The sequence below is a fragment of the Salarias fasciatus genome, chromosome 9 (assembly GCF_902148845.1).
Source record: "Salarias fasciatus chromosome 9, fSalaFa1.1, whole genome shotgun sequence".
Classification (NCBI taxonomy): domain Eukaryota; kingdom Metazoa; phylum Chordata; class Actinopteri; order Blenniiformes; family Blenniidae; genus Salarias; species Salarias fasciatus.
This window is the reverse complement of record NC_043753.1, coordinates 21664721-21682577: the sequence shown is the minus strand read 5'-3', so window position 1 is coordinate 21682577 and position 17857 is coordinate 21664721. Positions and strand designations below refer to the sequence as shown.

Below are 17857 nucleotides of genomic sequence, written 5' to 3'. Positions count from 1 at the left end.
AAACATGTGGCAAAAGTTTTAGTGAACAGAGTCATTCATTGCGACACATGAAAATTCACACAGGTGAGAAGCCTCATTCTTGTGAAACATGTGGCAAAAGTTTCAGTCGACAGAGTTCTTTGTTGCGACACATGAGCAGTCACACAGGTGAGAAGCCTTATTCTTGTGAAACGTGGCAACAGTTTCAGTCGACAGAGTCATTTGTTGCGACACATGAGCAGTCACACAGGTGAGAAGCCTCATTCTTGTGGAACATGTGGCAAATTTTTCAGTCGACAGACTCATTTGTTGCGACACATGAGCAGTTACACAGGTGAGAAGCCTCATTTTTGTGAAACGTGGCAAAAGTTTCAGTCGACAGAGTCATTTGCTCCGACACATGAGTACTCACACTGGTGAGAAGCCTCATTCTTGTGAATTATGTGTAAAAAGATTTATTTATTGTAATTCATTGCTGCAGCACCAGAATACTCACAAATAGATGAAATCATGAAAGACTGTGAGAGATGTCATTCACAAAGTCCAGATTGAACCCAAAATCACAAGAAATCATCCAGTTTCAAGGAAACATCACTGATTTAGAAACTGTTTAGACTGTGCTTCAGGAAAATTCAAGTTTATGGTCTTTCACAATAAAAGTGAACTTTCAAGAAATGGAAATAAAATGCTGTTGTGAATCCAGTGGGTTTTATTCTTTGCCATTTCTTTTCTAGTTTACAACACTGAGTTGTTATTTAACTTTTCACTCTCAAAAGCTTCATGCAACACATAACTGCTGACATACAATATTGTGAAGAAATCCTCATATGTTGGGAATGTGATAATTACAAAAAACACATCTCACCTCGATTTTTGATTTTCTTGACTTACAAGCTAAAATTACAACAGAATGATTGAAAAGCAGTGTTGGACAAGCTACTTGGAAAGTGTAGTGAGCTGAGGTATGAGCTACTCTGACACGAAATGAAGATTAACCACATCAAAAGATGGCCGCCAAGGTAGCACACAGTCTGACAGGTGCTGTGTTTTCTTATTTTTCCACCAAAATCCACCAGTAATCAAACATCAACTTGGTGGATGCTGGTCATCTTTTCCTTTTGTCCGTTCGTTTTGTCTATGAGGGGTAAATTCACGTCTACACTCTCTAACCAGGTTTGTCCACTCGCACAAAGACAACACCTTGTGTACAGAACACAATTGGACAATGGACACGCGAAGTTGCCTCAAAAACCAACAAAGACTAAATCCACAAGCGCTTCTATGGATATGCTACATCTGGCTTTTATAGTACTGCTTGCAGGAGATGTGGAAGTTAGAGATGCGCGGACTGCGGTTGCACCCGCGGAGATGGGGCGGATGACTTGTCGAAAAATTAAGATTTTAATTACATTCGGGCGGGTTGCAGTTGAAGCACTCAAATAAAAAAAAGCAACATTTCAATAGCCAAAACACTATTCTGCGGATGGCGGGCGGGTTCGGTTTTGAAAATTGACCAAAAAATCTTTGGTGCGGGCGGATAGCGGGCAGATGGAGATTTTAAGAAGCGGTTGCGGATGGAAAAAGGAGCCATCCGCGCATCTCTAGTGGAAGTTAACCCAGGACCCGAGACACATCTGATGGGACCAAACGCGCAGCAGCTTGCCAGGATGCAGCTAACACAGCCAGATCACTCCCCAGCCGGATTATCCTCAACGCCCTCGCAATGGACGCTACCTAGACCACCGGTACCGGATTTGTTAAACATGCTACGGTTCGCCCAGGTGCTGCACAGCGGGCATGCCCTATTACAACCAGCGGCGTTTTTTTTTTTTTTCAACTTACTCGGGCTGCTGCACAGAGCCGGGCCAAGCTGGAGATGGACTGCGGGACTTTCTGGACTTTACCCTTGGAGATATTGTGGAGTTGATCCTGCACATATCCATCAGAACATTGGGTGGATTCCCGCGGAGCCAGTGTGGGGAGCTTGTCCGTGGCCAGTGGTGACCGGTGCAGTGAGCGCTCGCGTGGGGGGAGCTGCGCCAGGATGGCTGCCTCCGGTGAAGGTGGATTTCCGTGAGAGGGGCTGCCCCGGGAGACATGTGCCGCAAGCTTTGCCAGCATCGGGGAGCAGCTACCACCTTGTTCCCGTCTGTCACCCGGCGGGTATACGCTCTGTGGAGACCGCTCCGGAAGGCACTCCTGATGTGACATCGAACTCCAGGAGGAACAGTAACGAGCAGGAGCGTTCTAACACAGGCGCAAACTCTCAACATCAACAGGACTCCAAATTAACTATGTTCTGAAACCCAGTTTTCACAAAACTTAGATGTGTAAAAAAAATTTTCAACTCTTAATCGTGCTCGGACTGTCTGGGATCCTAGTTACAAACGCAGTGGTCTACTTGGGGGTCATAAATGGCATGACTACAAAACGTGAACAATTGGAAAATTTATTATGTAATTCTAATATAGATTTTTTTGGTTTATCTGAAACAAAGCTTTGTAGTAGATCACCAGATCTACATTACCAGGTTTTAATGTTTTTAGAAATGACAGGGATAAAAAGAAAGAAAATGGAAGGGGTGGAGGAGTTTTATTGTATATTAACGATGAACTTAAGTGTAGTCAAATCGAATGGCCAAACAGGATCGAGCTAGAATGTGTTGGAGTTGATATTTCTCTCTCTGCTAAAATGTCACTGATTGTTATTTGTCTGTATCGTCCACTTAAATATTCTAAAACAGAATTTTGCGATCAATTTAAAAATCTTCTTGATATGTGGAACCATTAAAAGGAAATTATTTTGCTTGGGGACTTCAACATAAATTGGAACGACAAGTCAGATCGAAAAAGTCTAAAATCTATAACTGATAAATTTAATTTCACTCAGTCTGTGAAGTCAGATGGCAGGGAAGTGGTGAAACAACAGCCGGCGACCACTGTTACATCTACAGTGGCCCGGAGAAGCGGACGGGCCTCTATGGCGTGGCCCTTGCCTTCCCAAATGCCCTCCGTAAATCTCTCATCAGCTGGACACCCGTGAGCGACAGATTGCTATCTGCTCGCTTTCTCCATCGACATGGCATGATGACGGTCATCGTCGCTTATGCCCCCACAGATGTCGCTGATGAGGACGAGAAGGATGTGTTCTACGACCAACTGTACCAGGCTGCCAGCAAAGCACCACCCCACGACATCACCATCGTACTGACGGTTGCCAATGCCACTCTTGCCAGCAGCGATCGGTCACCTGGCTCACCTGTCGGCACCATCTTTGCCGACAGAGCAACCAACGACAATGGAAACCGCCTTCTCCTGTTCTGCCACCATTACAGCCTCTGTGTTGCTGATACCTGGTTCCCCCGGAAACTAATCCACCAGTGGACATGGTACAGCCCAGACGGCAGAACCAGGAAAGTGCTGGACCACATCCTGATCTCTCGACGTTGGAAATCGTTTGTCACCAACTGCCGGGTGTACCGTGGAGCCGAGCTAGGTAACACAGATCACCGTCTCCTGGTGGCTCAGCTTAAGTTGAAGCTTCGAGCCAACCAGTATACCAAGACTCAACCCCGCCTCAATTCCTCACTCCTCAGAGCCCCCAATATCGCCACAGACTTCAGTGATTCCATCCGCTGTACCTTCGATGCCCTGGCTTTGGACCAGAAGAGTGATTGGCAGACCTTTAAGGAAAGTGTGCTCCAGTCAGCTCAGAAAGTACTTAGGTGCTCACGACCACCACCCAAAAAGCCGTGGATTTCGGAGAAGACACTCAACATCATTGAACAGCGGCGTGAGGCGCGACTCCGAGGCGACCTGACGGAGTATCGCCGACTGAACTACGTGCGAAATGTGGCTATAGCAGAGGACAGGGAGCGGTTCTGGCAAGCCGAGGCCATACATCTAGAGTCCGCAGCCAACAACAACAACATGAGCTGCGCATACAATTTACTTCGTCAAGCTCGCAATGGCCCCCGCATCAAGTCAGCCCTGGTGAAAGACTCTGACGGCAACATCATAACAACAGAGACAAATAGCCTACAACGCTGGAAAGAGCACTTTTCAGCCTCTTACTGCACCGCAACACCACCCTTGCTCCTTCCATCATACCAGCTGCCACAGACACAGCCCCCAACCGCGCCTGTAACATGGACCCCATAACATCCGCGGAGGTCAGAGCCGCCCTGAAAAAACTGAACAACAGGAAAGCCCCCGGCATTTGCTCCATAACCCCCGAGATGTTAAAGTCGGGCGGGGATGGCACTGTCGAGTGGCTGACCCACATCTTTAACAAGGCGTGGGTAACGGAGCGGCTCCCCAGCGACTGGACCAGAGGGATCATCCTGCCCTTCTGGAAGCGCAAAGGTGACAGGCTTGTCTGTGGGAACCATAGAGGCATTACACTACTCTCCATCCCCGGCAAGCTCTTTACTAAGATCTTGCTGACACGTGCTCTCCCAGCCCTTAGAAGTAGCCGCCGTCCCCAGCAGGCTGGCTTTATGCCCAACCGCTCCACATCAGATCACATCTCTGCCGTCCGTCTTCTGACAGAGAAGGTCTTTGAATTCCGGCGAGACCACCATCTTTACGTAGGATTCCTAGACCTCAAGGCTGCATTCGATACAGTCCACCACTCATCATTGTGGAGTATCCTACAAACCCTTGGCGCACCCCCGAAGATCATCACTCTCTTCAAGCTGCTCTACAGCAACGCACAGAGCCGTGTCCGTGTCAACGGCCGTGACTCCGACTGGTTTTCCATCTCCAGTGGTGTCCGCCAGGGCTGTGGAGCTGCTCCAGACCTGTTTAATTGCATCATCGACCACCTGATGCGCAGGGTCTGTGAGCGAGTACCCGGAGTGTCCTTTGGCAACTACCAACTGACTGATCTGGAGTACGCCGACGACACCATCCTGCTCAGCACCTCCTACAGTCAGCTGAGGGACTCTCTGAGTGTATACAGTGAAGAGGCAGAAAAGCTTGGTCTCCATGTGAGCTGGACTAAGACAAAGTTCATGCATGTCGGTGAGGGACCAGACCCACCTCCTATCCTGCTTGGTAACGGCTCCGTTGAGCATGTGAAGAACTTTGTGTACCTGGGATCCACAGTGACAGATAACGGGGATCTTAAACCAGAGATTCTCCGCAGGAGAGCCCTGGCAGCCTCTGCCCTGCAGTCTCTCTGGAAACCACTCTGGCGACATCAAGCCATCTCACGCAAGACGAAGCTCCAAATCTACAACACCGCCGTACTCTCCATTCTGTTATATGGCTCTGAAACATGGCCCGTAAATAAGACCCTGCCACAAGAATAGATGGCTTTGACAGCAGGGCTCTCAGAACCATCGACAACATTAGGTGGCCACAGCGAATATCCAACAAAGCGTTTAGAGCCCGCACAAACCAGCCCAGAGCCTCCTGCCTGGCTGCACAACGCCGCATCCGCTGGTTCGGCCATGTTCTCCGTCTCCCCCTTGACCACCCGACAAAAGCCATCCTGAAGTTTGATCCAAAGGCCGCAGGCTGGAGACGACCACGAGGCAAACCCCACACTCGATGGCTTGACATTATTGCGGACGACCTCCGACAACATGGAGTAACCGTGAAGGACGCAGACCTGCTGGCACAAGATCGCCTGTACTGGAAAAACCTGGTTTCTCTGGTCGGCTCTACGCAACGGGACGGGACACCAGCCCAACGCAGGAGCACTAAGTAAATAAGTAAGCAGTTAATTAATGACTCAACTAGAATTACAAATCATTCAGCAACAAAAATTGACCTGCTCTTTACAAACAAACCTGAGCGTATTACTAAAACTTACAATCTGCTAACTGGTTTTTCAGACCACAATGTGATAATGTGTAAAAGAAAATTAACAAAAACACGTTTTGGCTTTTCTCTTTCTAACAACAAGGGGAAAATAAAAATCACGATGATTCCAAAAAAATCAACATTAATATTTGGGGGAAACATTAAATTATCTAAATTGGGAAAATCTTAGGTCATGTGATGACATGGAAACATCACATCACATCACAAGCTGCCATCACAGTGCTCATGGAAAAAGTCAGTGGCAGCTTGGAAACAACAAATTATGTAGGTGCAGTTTTCTTTAATTTGAAAAAAGTGTTTGATGTTGTGAATGTGAATCATAGTATACTGTTGTCAAAATTACAAAAGTTAAATTTTTCTGAGTCTGCTTTAAAATGGATGGCTTCATATTTATCAAATAGAAAACAGGCTATACAGTTGTAAATGGGAAGAAATCTACTTATTTGGATTGTCCACTAGGGGTCCCACAGGGTTCCATTCTCGGCCCTATTTTGTTCTCACTTTTTATTAATGATCTGCCAGATGTCTGTAAGGGGGTGGACATACAACTATATGCTGATGACGCAGTGATCTATACAAGTGCAAAAAACATCTGGAGTAGCAGCTCAAGTCTTAACATCACCTTAGTCACTATCAAAAGTTGGCTCACTAGCTCTTGTCTTCAGTTAAATACACAAAAATCTATGTTTTTTTCCAATAGAGACACCAACATTGCCCGTTCTAATGTGTATTTTGGAGATCAAGAGCTGCAATTAGTCAATGAATTCAAATATTTAGGAGTCATGATTGATTCTACTCTCTCCTTTAAAAATCATATTAAAATGATATCGAGAATCATTAAATACAACGTGGCAAAATTTTATCAAATAAGGCGATCTATGACTGATCAAGCTGCTATGATGTTTTTGCACCGTATGATCTTTTCTCACATAGGTTATTACATAACCATCTGGTCGATGACAGAAGTAACAATCTTAAAACCTACTGAGAGGCTTTACAAAAAAGCTCGAAAAATACTAGGCAAAAAACCACTTAACTATCACCATTGTAGAATTACATCAAAGTATAATTTGTTAGGTTTTGAAAACTTTATACAATTTAAAAATCTATGTCTAATTTATAAGACTTAGTTCCACCACCACTTAAAACCTTCATAAAATGCAGAACTGCTTCAATCACCACCAGGTCCGTAAGCAGAGGAGACTGTGAGTGTAAGGGGCTGAAAATGTACTCAAATGAAGAAAACAAAAACGTTTTGATACAAAACAAACACAAGTTACAGGTTTATTAAGTTTAAATATTAAACAGAGAGTGTTATGGTTTTCTATGTTTTAATGTAAAACAGTCATCCCCCCCCCCCCCCCCGAAAAAGTAACGGAGCAACACAAAAACAGAATCCACAGATCAGAGGCGCTGTTCTACCATGTCCAACAACGTATGATAATTAACCACATTGCTAAAAAGCACAAATAATGAAAGAAAAAAAAAAAGATAAAATAACCAGCTCTCACCTTTAGCAGAGCTGGAGTCTCCTCTTTTTTTGAAGACGGGCCTGTAAACACCCCCCACTGTGGGAGTCATGAGAAACACAAACATGGAGAACCATAGGGTTGTCCGAGTTGGAGGCAGACTTATAACTCCGCCCCACGGCTGCGCCGTCTGCTTCGTCTAGCTCCGTCTACCTCTGGCTTTGCCATCGTGAACGCACCTGATGTCTACTGCTTCTCAGCAGCAGCGCACATAAGCTACGTCACACCGTGGCTTGATGCGGAATGGTCTGTGGGGAGTGTGTCGCGTGTCAATCAGAACGGTCGTCCAATCATCTTCTTCTTTGGTTCGAACGGTCATCCAATCGCCAGCTACTGATTGTTTTGAAGGTCCCGCCTCTGAAATCAAATCGGAAGAGCGGCTACCCAGATGGATTTGTGAAATATTTCCGTGGCGGACAAATGAAACTGTCCATCTGGCGTGTCAGGTTAGTAATGACTGCCACTAATCCAGTAGATGGCGCTTGAGGGCTTCTGTGGGTCATCCGAGGGCAGCCGTTGTGTCAGAATAAAATGGCGCTGGTCTCATGAAGATGTGTTTTCCTCATGTGCTCTTCATTGATCCACAGGTATGTTAAAAACTGTCAAAAAATTCTGTTAAACTTTCACATATATCTATAAATGCGGACATTGTTAATGTAGTGTATTGTTGTTGTCCGGTTTCTTATGATAAAGCTGTATATAGTAATGAATGGTTCCAGGTGATAGTCCGCTCCATGTCACAACGTATTGTATCACACAACGTGACCGTTACTGACACAACTGATGTAATGAAACATTTTTTTGTGGTTTGTGTCTATAAAACACAGTTTATTGTGTACATGATGCACTGTAAGTTAGATTGTTTTATTTACCAGAGTTAACGTATAACTTTGACACCAGTTTATGTGATGGAATTTTGAAATGTATTTTGCATGTTTTATAAAGAACCAGATCTATTTTGTTATTTTGAAGATCAATTGAATTCATGGATTTCCAGAGAAAGATGTTACTGTATGTCAGAATAAAATGGCGCTGGTCTCATGAAGATGAGTTTTCCTCATTTGCTCTTCATTGATCCACAGACTCACAGATCCACCAGGCTCAGACTTTGGTGTATCTCGTGGACTGGCCCAGAGACCCCGAGCTCTGGCGCCGGTTACATGAGGCCCTCATCAGGAAAACTGTCATTGGCCGGAGTGTGCTGTCTTACAAAGGCAGTGCTCAGTGGAACAACTTGCCAGTAACAGTGAAGGAGGCCACAAGCTTTAAAAGTTTTAAAACTAAGCTAAAAGAATGGCTCAGATCAACACAAATTTGTGAACATGAATAATGAGTAATACAAAATAATATGCATTCTAGAGATATGCGGAATGCAACACAACACTTTAGGGCAATGTACAATAAAAATAAAACAAAGCACTTTAGGGATGTGTGCAATACAATAAAGCACTTTAGGGCAACGTGCAATGCAACAGAGCACTTTAAAGAGAAGTAATTTTAGTGAATATACTGTGTTATGATTTTTAAAGATTGGAATAACTGTAACTTGTAACTCTAATTTTATTTATTGTAACTATGATGAATTTATTGGTTTTGCAATCTTTGTTCAGGTCCTCTCATCCGGGTTTCTTGTTGTGAATTGTCTCTGTGTGATGTCCTTGTTTTTGTCTATTTCTATGATTGTTTATTGTCGCGTATTGTGACCCCTGTATTCTGCCCTGTTACTGATTCCCTGTCGTTTTTTTTTTTGTTTGTTTTGTTTACGTGACATTTGTTTACGTCACATTCACCTGCCTAGGGACTAGGGATGGAAATTAGCCCATGGCTACATTCCGGCATATTTACACGTTGTTCATTAATATGCACTGTCCCTATCAAATAAACAAATAAATAAATAAATAAATAAAATAAAGCTGTTACTCTCAGAAGTGTAGCAAGCTAACCAACAGCATAATGAAAATCACTAGTGACACTACATACAAACTTTTAAAACTGAATCATTTTCGTGTCAAGTTAGTGTTATTTTACTGATCAATATAACCCCAAAAGCAGGGGACTCCTGTACTTAAGGAAGACCTTCCTCATTGTCGGCAGGTTTTGGAACGCTTTGCAAGATTGATTTCAGCTAATTGCAAGTAGCTGTCGACTTCTTTCAGAACTGTTCTTCAGTGTGATAGGGAGTATCCAGTTAGTTGGTGTCATCAGCTGGGTTGTCACACTCTTTCTGCGTGGGATCGTCGGATTGTGTTTCACACAGTTGTACTTCTGCTTTCAGGATTGCCACAACAGCAGCCTTCTTTTCACCAGGTGTCATGTGGGGATTATTTAGAAACACTGTTTATCAGTTCATGTCACTTTAAATGCTTTACGGTCTATTCCCCAAAGAGGACTGTAGGGGGAGCTCTCACACAGGAAGTGTAATTTGAGTGGAGTTAGTGGAGTCCAATGACGTATAGAATTACTAGACCGCTCGCTGCTCGGCGGACAGCAGCAGCGCCATGGCAAATCGGCGCTGACTTCCGGTAGGGGCAAGAAGCAGTGGGGCGCTGTGTAATCCAGTGTAAATACACAGACTTCAAGGCCTGCTGGTCATCACTGATGGGACAATATGTGTTATGTTATGGCTTTTACTGTTAGCAGACAGTGAAATCTCTGTCCTCGGCACGCTGTCATGGCATGTCATGGTTGTTTAGGTCTCACAGACAAGAAAAAACAAAGCATGTTTTTAGTTGACAGATGCTGAGTTTCAGTCTCAATAACTCTTACACAAAACGTCAGTAAATTACAAAGGGCGCCTCCATCCCATCGTTGTGAGGTGGACTACATGCTACAAGCTCATTTTTATTAAAAGAATCTGTCTAACAAGCATCAGAAACAATAATAATTTCTACAAGCAGCCGGTCCTGCTGTGGGGTTAAGGGACCGTCTACAATTTACAAGACGCTGCAACAGTGAAGATAAACACCAAAAAAAAAAAAAAAAAACAAACACAAAAAAAAGAAAACGTAATACCACCAGTGGGATTCACTGCAGTGTCACCATAATCACCACAACCTTCATTTGTCTCCTATCAGATTTATTGGATATGGCCTTTGTCTTCACTGTTCCAGCGTCCTGTAAATTCTAGATGGTCCCTTAACCGCTGATCGAAATCAATGTTTCTGCCAAAACAGAAATAATGCCAAATAAGAAAGTGTTTTTAACAATTTTTCTCCAATTCAAATGATTCAGTTGGACTTTCACAGCTGCTCAGACCCACATACCTTGGAATGGTTGCTCTTTTCCTCCCACAAAAATGGCGATAAAAAGTTTCTGGAGGAGCAATTCTTGCAGTCAGAACATGCACAGTATTTATGTAATATATTTATGTAATAATGCTTTAATGCTCAATAAGAACTGAACTGAACTGAATACCTTAACATACACAGAGGTTTCTCAGAATAAAATGTAAGAGATAAAGTAGTGTAATAAAAAATCAAGTCAATTTAAGCAGTGGGGGTCCATTGAATACAATGGAAACTCATTTCTAGAATAATTACAACAGATTGAGTGAAACAGCCAAAGGAAGACAAGAAATGGAAAAAATGAAAGCATGAAACACAGTAATTGCAATAAAAATTAAAAGTTTATTCACAGTAAATTAAAAAATGGACACAATTACATATTAATTGCACATTCCGTAGTCGCAGGACACACTTGTCTTTGTGACTTCTGTTTCAGAGGAGATCAATTAAAAAAAAAAAAAAAAAAAAACTCCTGGGTCTCCTGGCCTGGTGTTCACAATGTATCTCAAGCATTGTGACTTGATTCCAACACAGAAGTTTACTGTACCTTGGTAAATCACGAAACACAAAGTCACATACCGTGCTGGCGTCCCACTCAGAATCCGCTTTTTGCCCCTACCGGAAGTCAGCTGCGATTTGCCGTCTCTCAGGGGGCAGTGAGCGGTCTAGTAATTCTATACGTCATTGGTGGAGTCTGTCTGGAAAGTGCCTGTTCTTGGTTCTGTTTGAAAATAAAGACGTTTTGTGGGAAAAGGATTACCACTCGTCATTCTACACCAGGGATGTCCATCAGTATGAACCCAGGGTAGGTTGCAGAGGCTGTGAGCAACCTGACATCTTTAAAAATGTATCCAAACCTCAATGCATTCATCTGCATCTCCGCCAGTCCTGCAATAATCCCAATGTTTTAATTCATATTAACTATTAAACATCACGAAAGAATGGGGAAAAAAAACAAAAGTTTCCGCTGACTCCGTGCCTTCAGAGACAGAGCGGACATATAAACTTTTCTTAATAAAAACTCAACGTGTTTTTATTCTGATTTAAACTATCAAATCTGTGGACAAAAAGAATGATTTAAGATATTTGGTGATTTAAAAAAGTAGCCTTTTTTTTGTCACGGACTGCTAATAACTTTATTCTACTGCTCCACTCGGGAGTCAAAAGTAAAAAAACAAACAAAAAAACCCCACAAAGATTAATAAGCTGAATTATTATCAAATGTGGAGGGTAAATTTTAAGAAAATGATCTGAAACTGTTTCCCTCTTCTGTACTGGAACATTTAAATTTTCTGACAAGGTGCTAACCCAACAAGACAAAAGAAGAAGAAATGGGAGGAAGCTGGAGTCAATGTATGTGACAGAACTGTGCAAAATTGCTTAAAGGAAATGGGATTTTCATGCAGGATAGCTAAAAGGAAACCATAATTGATGCTTAAACAGAAAAGAACAAGACTGCAATGGGCTAAGGAGAGGCAATCATGGATTGTGGATGACTGGATGAAGGTTATCTTCAGTGATGAGTCACAAAACTGCATTGGACAAGGTGATGATGCTGGAACATTTGTTTGGTGCGGTTCCAGTGAGATTTACAAAAAGAACTGCCTAAAGAAAACATCAAAATTCCCACAGTCCTTGATGATATGGGGCTGCATGTCATGCAAAGGCACTGGGGAGATGGCTGTGGTTAAATCTTCAATAAATGCACAAGTTTACATTGACATTTTGGACAGCTTTCTTTTCCCTTCATTTGAAAAAAATGTTTGGGGATGATGAAATCATTTTCCAAGATGACATCGCATCATGCCACAGAGCAAAAACTGTGAAAGCATTCCTTGGAGAAAGATGCATCCAGTCAATGTCATGACAAATAGCCCAGATCTCAACCCAACTGAAAACCTGTGGTGGAAATTGAAAAAAAAAAAAAGGTCCACAGCAAGGCTCTGACCTGCAAAGATGATCTGGCAACTGCAATCAAAGAGAATTGGCACCAGATTGATGAAGAATACTGTTTGTCCTTCATTAAGTCCACGCCCTAGAGACTGCAAGCTGCCATAAAAGCCAGAGGTGATGCAACTAAATACTAGTGGTGTGTTTTGATGTGTTTTGATTGTTTTTTTCTTTGTCTGTTTTTCATGATTACATATTTTTTTTCCTCAGAATGGAGTGATTCCATATTTACCTCCGCCAAGGAAGTTATGTAGGTTATGTAATCACGTTGCTTTGTTGGTTTGTTGGTTGGTTGGTTGGTTGGTTTGTTGGCAACATTACGGAAAACGTTATGGACGGATTGCAATGAAACTTTGTGGAAAGGTGGGTCTTGGGCTAACTTAGAATCCATTAAATTTTGGTGATGATCTGGATCACTGTCTGGATCCAGGAATTTTTTTAAACAATTCTTTATCATTGAGAGATAGGGCAGTCCATGACATAGTTGGGCAGGCCTGCCGACAGGGGGCCTGTGCGGCATGCGCGTGCCGCACGCCACAGCGCTCCACAGCACTCCACAGCGCTCTGGTCCGATCACACCCCCGATCACAATGTTGTTTTATTATATATGGTGTTCTTATTGTTGTTGGTGACTGATTTGACCTGTGGTCTGCGCTCTCTGAGTGCCAAATTCTAATTTTTTCCCTGTGCTTGGTCTATAAAAGTGAAATTTACTGACCAGAACAATGTTTTTTCTTCATTTCTTTTAGTGTTTCTAAATGCCAAGGAGTTGCACTTTTGAAAAACTTCATTATTCATGCTTTTTGTCTGAGTTTGTTCTACAGAATAAAATGTCTGAGTGAGTGCTCGTCCAAGACTGGCGATTCCATACTTTTTGCTAGGGCTTGTAGTAGTTTATAGCAGTTTGTAGATGTGCAGATGGTTTTAATGAGACAGATGTTGCATCCGAGGCTTTCCTGTTCATGGTATTTGTCGTGTTGAAACTCAGGATGAATCTAAATAAAATATAATATAATAATTAATATAGACACAGCAATATTGTGATGATTAAAAGATAATAATAGCAGTAATAATCATTTAGTGATTATAAAATTAAAATACAATAACACTATTATAATATATATAATCTATAACAATGCAATATCATAATGATGATGATCAGAATCATACAATCATAATATCAATAACAATCAAGTACAATATACATCTTTAAACCACTTCTCTCAATAAAAACCTCAATCAGCCTGAACAGTTTATGACTTCATTTCGTTCAGTTTTTCTGTGTTTCCTCCATGTCTGATGTTTACAATAAACTAGAATAAAAGTTGAAAACTGATCGATTTATGATCACTTCTATGGTGAAACATATCATTCCTCAATGTGCTGTTTAAGTGAGGTCCACCACACCGGCAAGATGGCCGCCACGCAGCCACGTCGGCTCCAATTCACAGCAGTGTGAATGAGGCGTCTACGTACATGACTTCTGTGCCAACCATAATGCCGACATTGAATTCCGCACCAGCAGCCTCTCACTTATCTTGGCAGCCCTCGCGCCACTGTGGCTCCACAGGCTCAGACTGGCAGAGCCACACACTGTGGCACTCAGCGAGTGCAAGCATAGCCATAAGAACAACATTTTTACATCCATGAAACAAATATCACAAAAATGATAAGACAACAATGAGACATCCCTCACTACCCACCAATAAATTTGGAAATTTCTTCCAGCTTCAACCCTCTTTCCCAAAAGAGCTTCCTCCAAAACAAGAAAAAATAGCATCCTCCCATTCCTCTGAACAAATGACCAATATCGCTTCACCCAACATCATAAACAACACATCATATTTCATCGATTTCTCAAATCCAACTTGTTCTGCAGCTGAATTTGTCAAAATCAACTTTGAAATACCGTATTGGCCCGAATATAAGACGACTCCGATTATAACACGACCCCTATTTTTCAAAGATCATTTTGTGAAAAAAAAAAAATGCTGAAGACAATAAGGTCACTCATTAAACAACTTTTATTATAAAATTATTATAAACCCAAAAACTCACCACTGAGATAATATTTCACGAGATATAAAATGAAAAAAATATTACTGTATTGAGTAAAAAAAATATTCTCTTTCTCAAAATAAGAAACAATGAGCAACAAATAAGAAGCCTCAAGGGGTCCAAACTGCATAAATGATGTAAATAACTTTCCAGTGCCTTCAGCTGAATTAGGCTCTGGTGGTGGACATTCCGTCTTTCCGTTTTTCAGAGACGTATTCACTCACCCTTCTATCAGTCTCTCTGAAGCGTCTCTCTCGGGACCACGGAAAGCTTTTCTCATAGCGTTAGCATCTGTAGGCGTTTTTTCTGTGCTCTCCAATAAGAACGAGGCTCTGCTCCACCAGACCTCCTGGCGGCTTGGCAGTGGTTTGATGACTCTGCTGCGTTGATCACCATCAGTTTAAAGTTGGTATCATAACTTCTCCTCTGTTGTTTGCTCAGTTGTCCAGCGTTCAGCCCCTTTGTTCCAGATGATCCGCCATTTTTCATCAGATCATTTGATCTCATTTCATCGCTCCACTCGCTCTCTGGTCAGTGATACTTTGGCTCCATCTAGCGGCGCGGATGCGTATTGACCATCTACCGTAAGTCCGCGATTATAACACGACCCCACTTTTGAGGATGTAATTTCTGGGAAAAAACATCGTCTTATATTCAGGCCAATACGGTAATAAAAATGCAGATTCTTTGTCTCGCCAGCATCCCACTGAACCATCGGCCTTGGAGGCCATGATCCCGGGTACACCACTGCCTGAGCCTCTACAGCAAGCTTTGAGGGGAGAGTCTGCTGCAGCCATGCAGGCTGCGGTTGTAACCCTGCCTCACCATGCAACATCTGACATTCAGGCCCTCCAGCAAGCTGACCCTGTTCTCCAGGAAGTTCTAGTGTTCGGGAGATGGAAGCAGCGACCAAATGCTCAGGAGCGGAAGCAACTATCCTCTCCTGTTCTGGCATTGGTTCGCCAGTGGGACCGGTTGATTGAGAGAGATGGGGTCCTTTACTGGGAAATCTTCCGCTCTGATGGGGCTGAAGGGGTGCTTCAGTTACTGTTGCCTGCTGCTTTAAAGGAAGAGGTACTTACTCAGGTTCATCAGGGGCACGGTCATCAAGGTGTGGAGAGGACTCTGGAGCTATTGCGACAGCGGTGTTATTGGCCGGGGATGTCTTCAGCGGTGGCTCAGTGGTGCCAGGCCTGTGAACGTTGCCAAGTTGCCAAGGATTCCCAACCAGCTCCTCGGGCCTTCATGGGGCATTTGCTGGCATCTCGCCCAAATGAGATTTTGGCCATAGACGACACCGTGTTGGAGCCTAGCCATAATGAACTGGAGAATGTCCTTGTTATGACAGACGTTTTCAGTAAATACACCCTTGCAGTGCCCACCCGGGACTAACGGGCCTCGACTGTGGCCCAGGTTCTGGCGTCTGAATGGTTTTTCAAGTTCGGTGTTCCTGCCCGCATACATTCGGACCAGGGCCGTAACTTTGAAAGCTCTCTGATCCAGTAGCTTTGTAGCCTGTACAGCATTGAGAAATCCCGCACCACACCATACCACCCGGCTGGTAATGGCCAGTGCGAACGTTTTAATCACACTCTCCACAACCTTTTGCGTAGTTGCCAGTGTCTCGAAAAAGAGACTGGCACTCCTGTCTGCCACAAGTGTTATATACTTATAACACGACCCCCCATCAGGCCACTGGAGAATCCCCATTCTATTTGATTTTGGACAAAAGCCGAGGTTACCAGTTGACTTCTTGCTGGGGAGGGTCCCAGACCCTGTTGGTGGTGATGTACATGAATGGATTCAGGAGCACCAAGCCCAGTTGCATGTAGCATTTGAGGGGGCCCGGGAACGATTAAGGGTTGCGGCAGAGCGCAGAAAGAAAAACTATGACCGTCGAGTCCGAGATGTGCCTCTGATGGAGGGCCAGTTGGTGCGGTTATGGGATTTCAGTTCAAGGGGCTGCCATAAGATTCAGGACCTATGGGGCCCTGTGGTGTACAGAGTTGTGAGAGCGCCAACAGGTGGGGGATCGGTGTACACGATTGCCCACGTGGACGATCCCACCAAAGTCCGCCAGGTCAACCGCACCCTGTTGAAGGCTTTGGTTGGGGCGGCTCCTCAGGATGGTGTCCCGGCTGTTGGTTCACCCCCCAATGGCCAGACTTGGTCTGAGGATGAACCTTCATGTGACGGAGATTTGTTTCTTCTTGAGCAGGAGGTCCCCCAAACAAGATCCGCTCAGACAACTGCAGTGACCCAGACAATTCCTCAGTTGTTGCTCCCACCATCATCAGGGCTGGACTCTGCTATGGCAGAGCGTCCACCCCCCCGTTTGCAGGCTGGTCCCTCGGGACCTTCCGATGTCTCCAGTGAGGTAACGGTGCGACGGACGGCAAGGGCAACTGCTGGTCAGCATCCAAATGTCCATCACTTACCACGGTCCGTGCAGGAACCTACCCAAAGAGATGCCGGCCCTTCTTGCTCAGCCTCTAATGCCATGGTCGCTGTTTTTAGGCCATGGGATTAGTGGATCCCTTGAGAGCTGAGGGGTAATCGTCGGGGCGACGATTTCTAAAGGGGGGGCAGACAGTTTGTGGCGAGATGAATCGAATAAAAGGAAGCCAGACAACGCCACAACAGAAAATCTCTTTATTAAATAGTCAAATTTCAAAAACACATTCACTCCTCTTAAAAGAAGGGGAAGAGGGGGAGCCCAATCAGGAGCTGAGGCTTACCGGTGGGACACAGGTAGTAGGGGGAATGAAGGCCTCGGAAGGATCACCCCAGACACACGTGGACACTCTCACTCGCTGAAAATAAAGGTGAACACACTCAAACAAAAAGGGGTGCGCAGCACATCACACGGGAGGGAGACCCACCACCCAGGGACACCGATGCCGCCACCGTCGTGCTCAGCTTCTGAAAGGGAGGGAAAAAGACAAGGGGAGTTAAAAAGGGTTTTTCCCTCACATTCATGCATTCAAAAAAAGAAAATAACTAAACGAGGGGAAGGGCAGCCACAACTCACAAGTAAAATAAATAAATGCAAACCTGTAACTGCCAAACCCAAACAAAACAAAAATAAATGAAAAATAACCAAAAGAATGAAAACAATTAAACAATAACCAATAGAACAACAAAATATACCAACACTCGTCTTCAACAAAATTAATCAAAGTAGAAAGAAAAGATAATAAAGCAAAAAGATCGCTTCCGTCTTCCG

The 17857-nt window shown here is 43.8% G+C and overlaps 1 protein-coding gene across 1 annotated transcript in view; it reads left to right on the top strand.

The window, feature by feature from the left end:
- Positions 1–372, top strand: part of LOC115394135 (zinc finger protein OZF-like) — a 26013-nt gene extending 25641 nt beyond the window's left edge. Inside the window, exon 3 of the mRNA XM_030099358.1 lies at positions 1–372. This exon is cut by the window's left edge and continues 1137 nt beyond it. Coding sequence (XP_029955218.1) covers positions 1–233 — 233 coding nt within the window. The 3' untranslated portion in view covers positions 234–372.
- Positions 373–17857: the final 17485 nt, after the last annotated feature.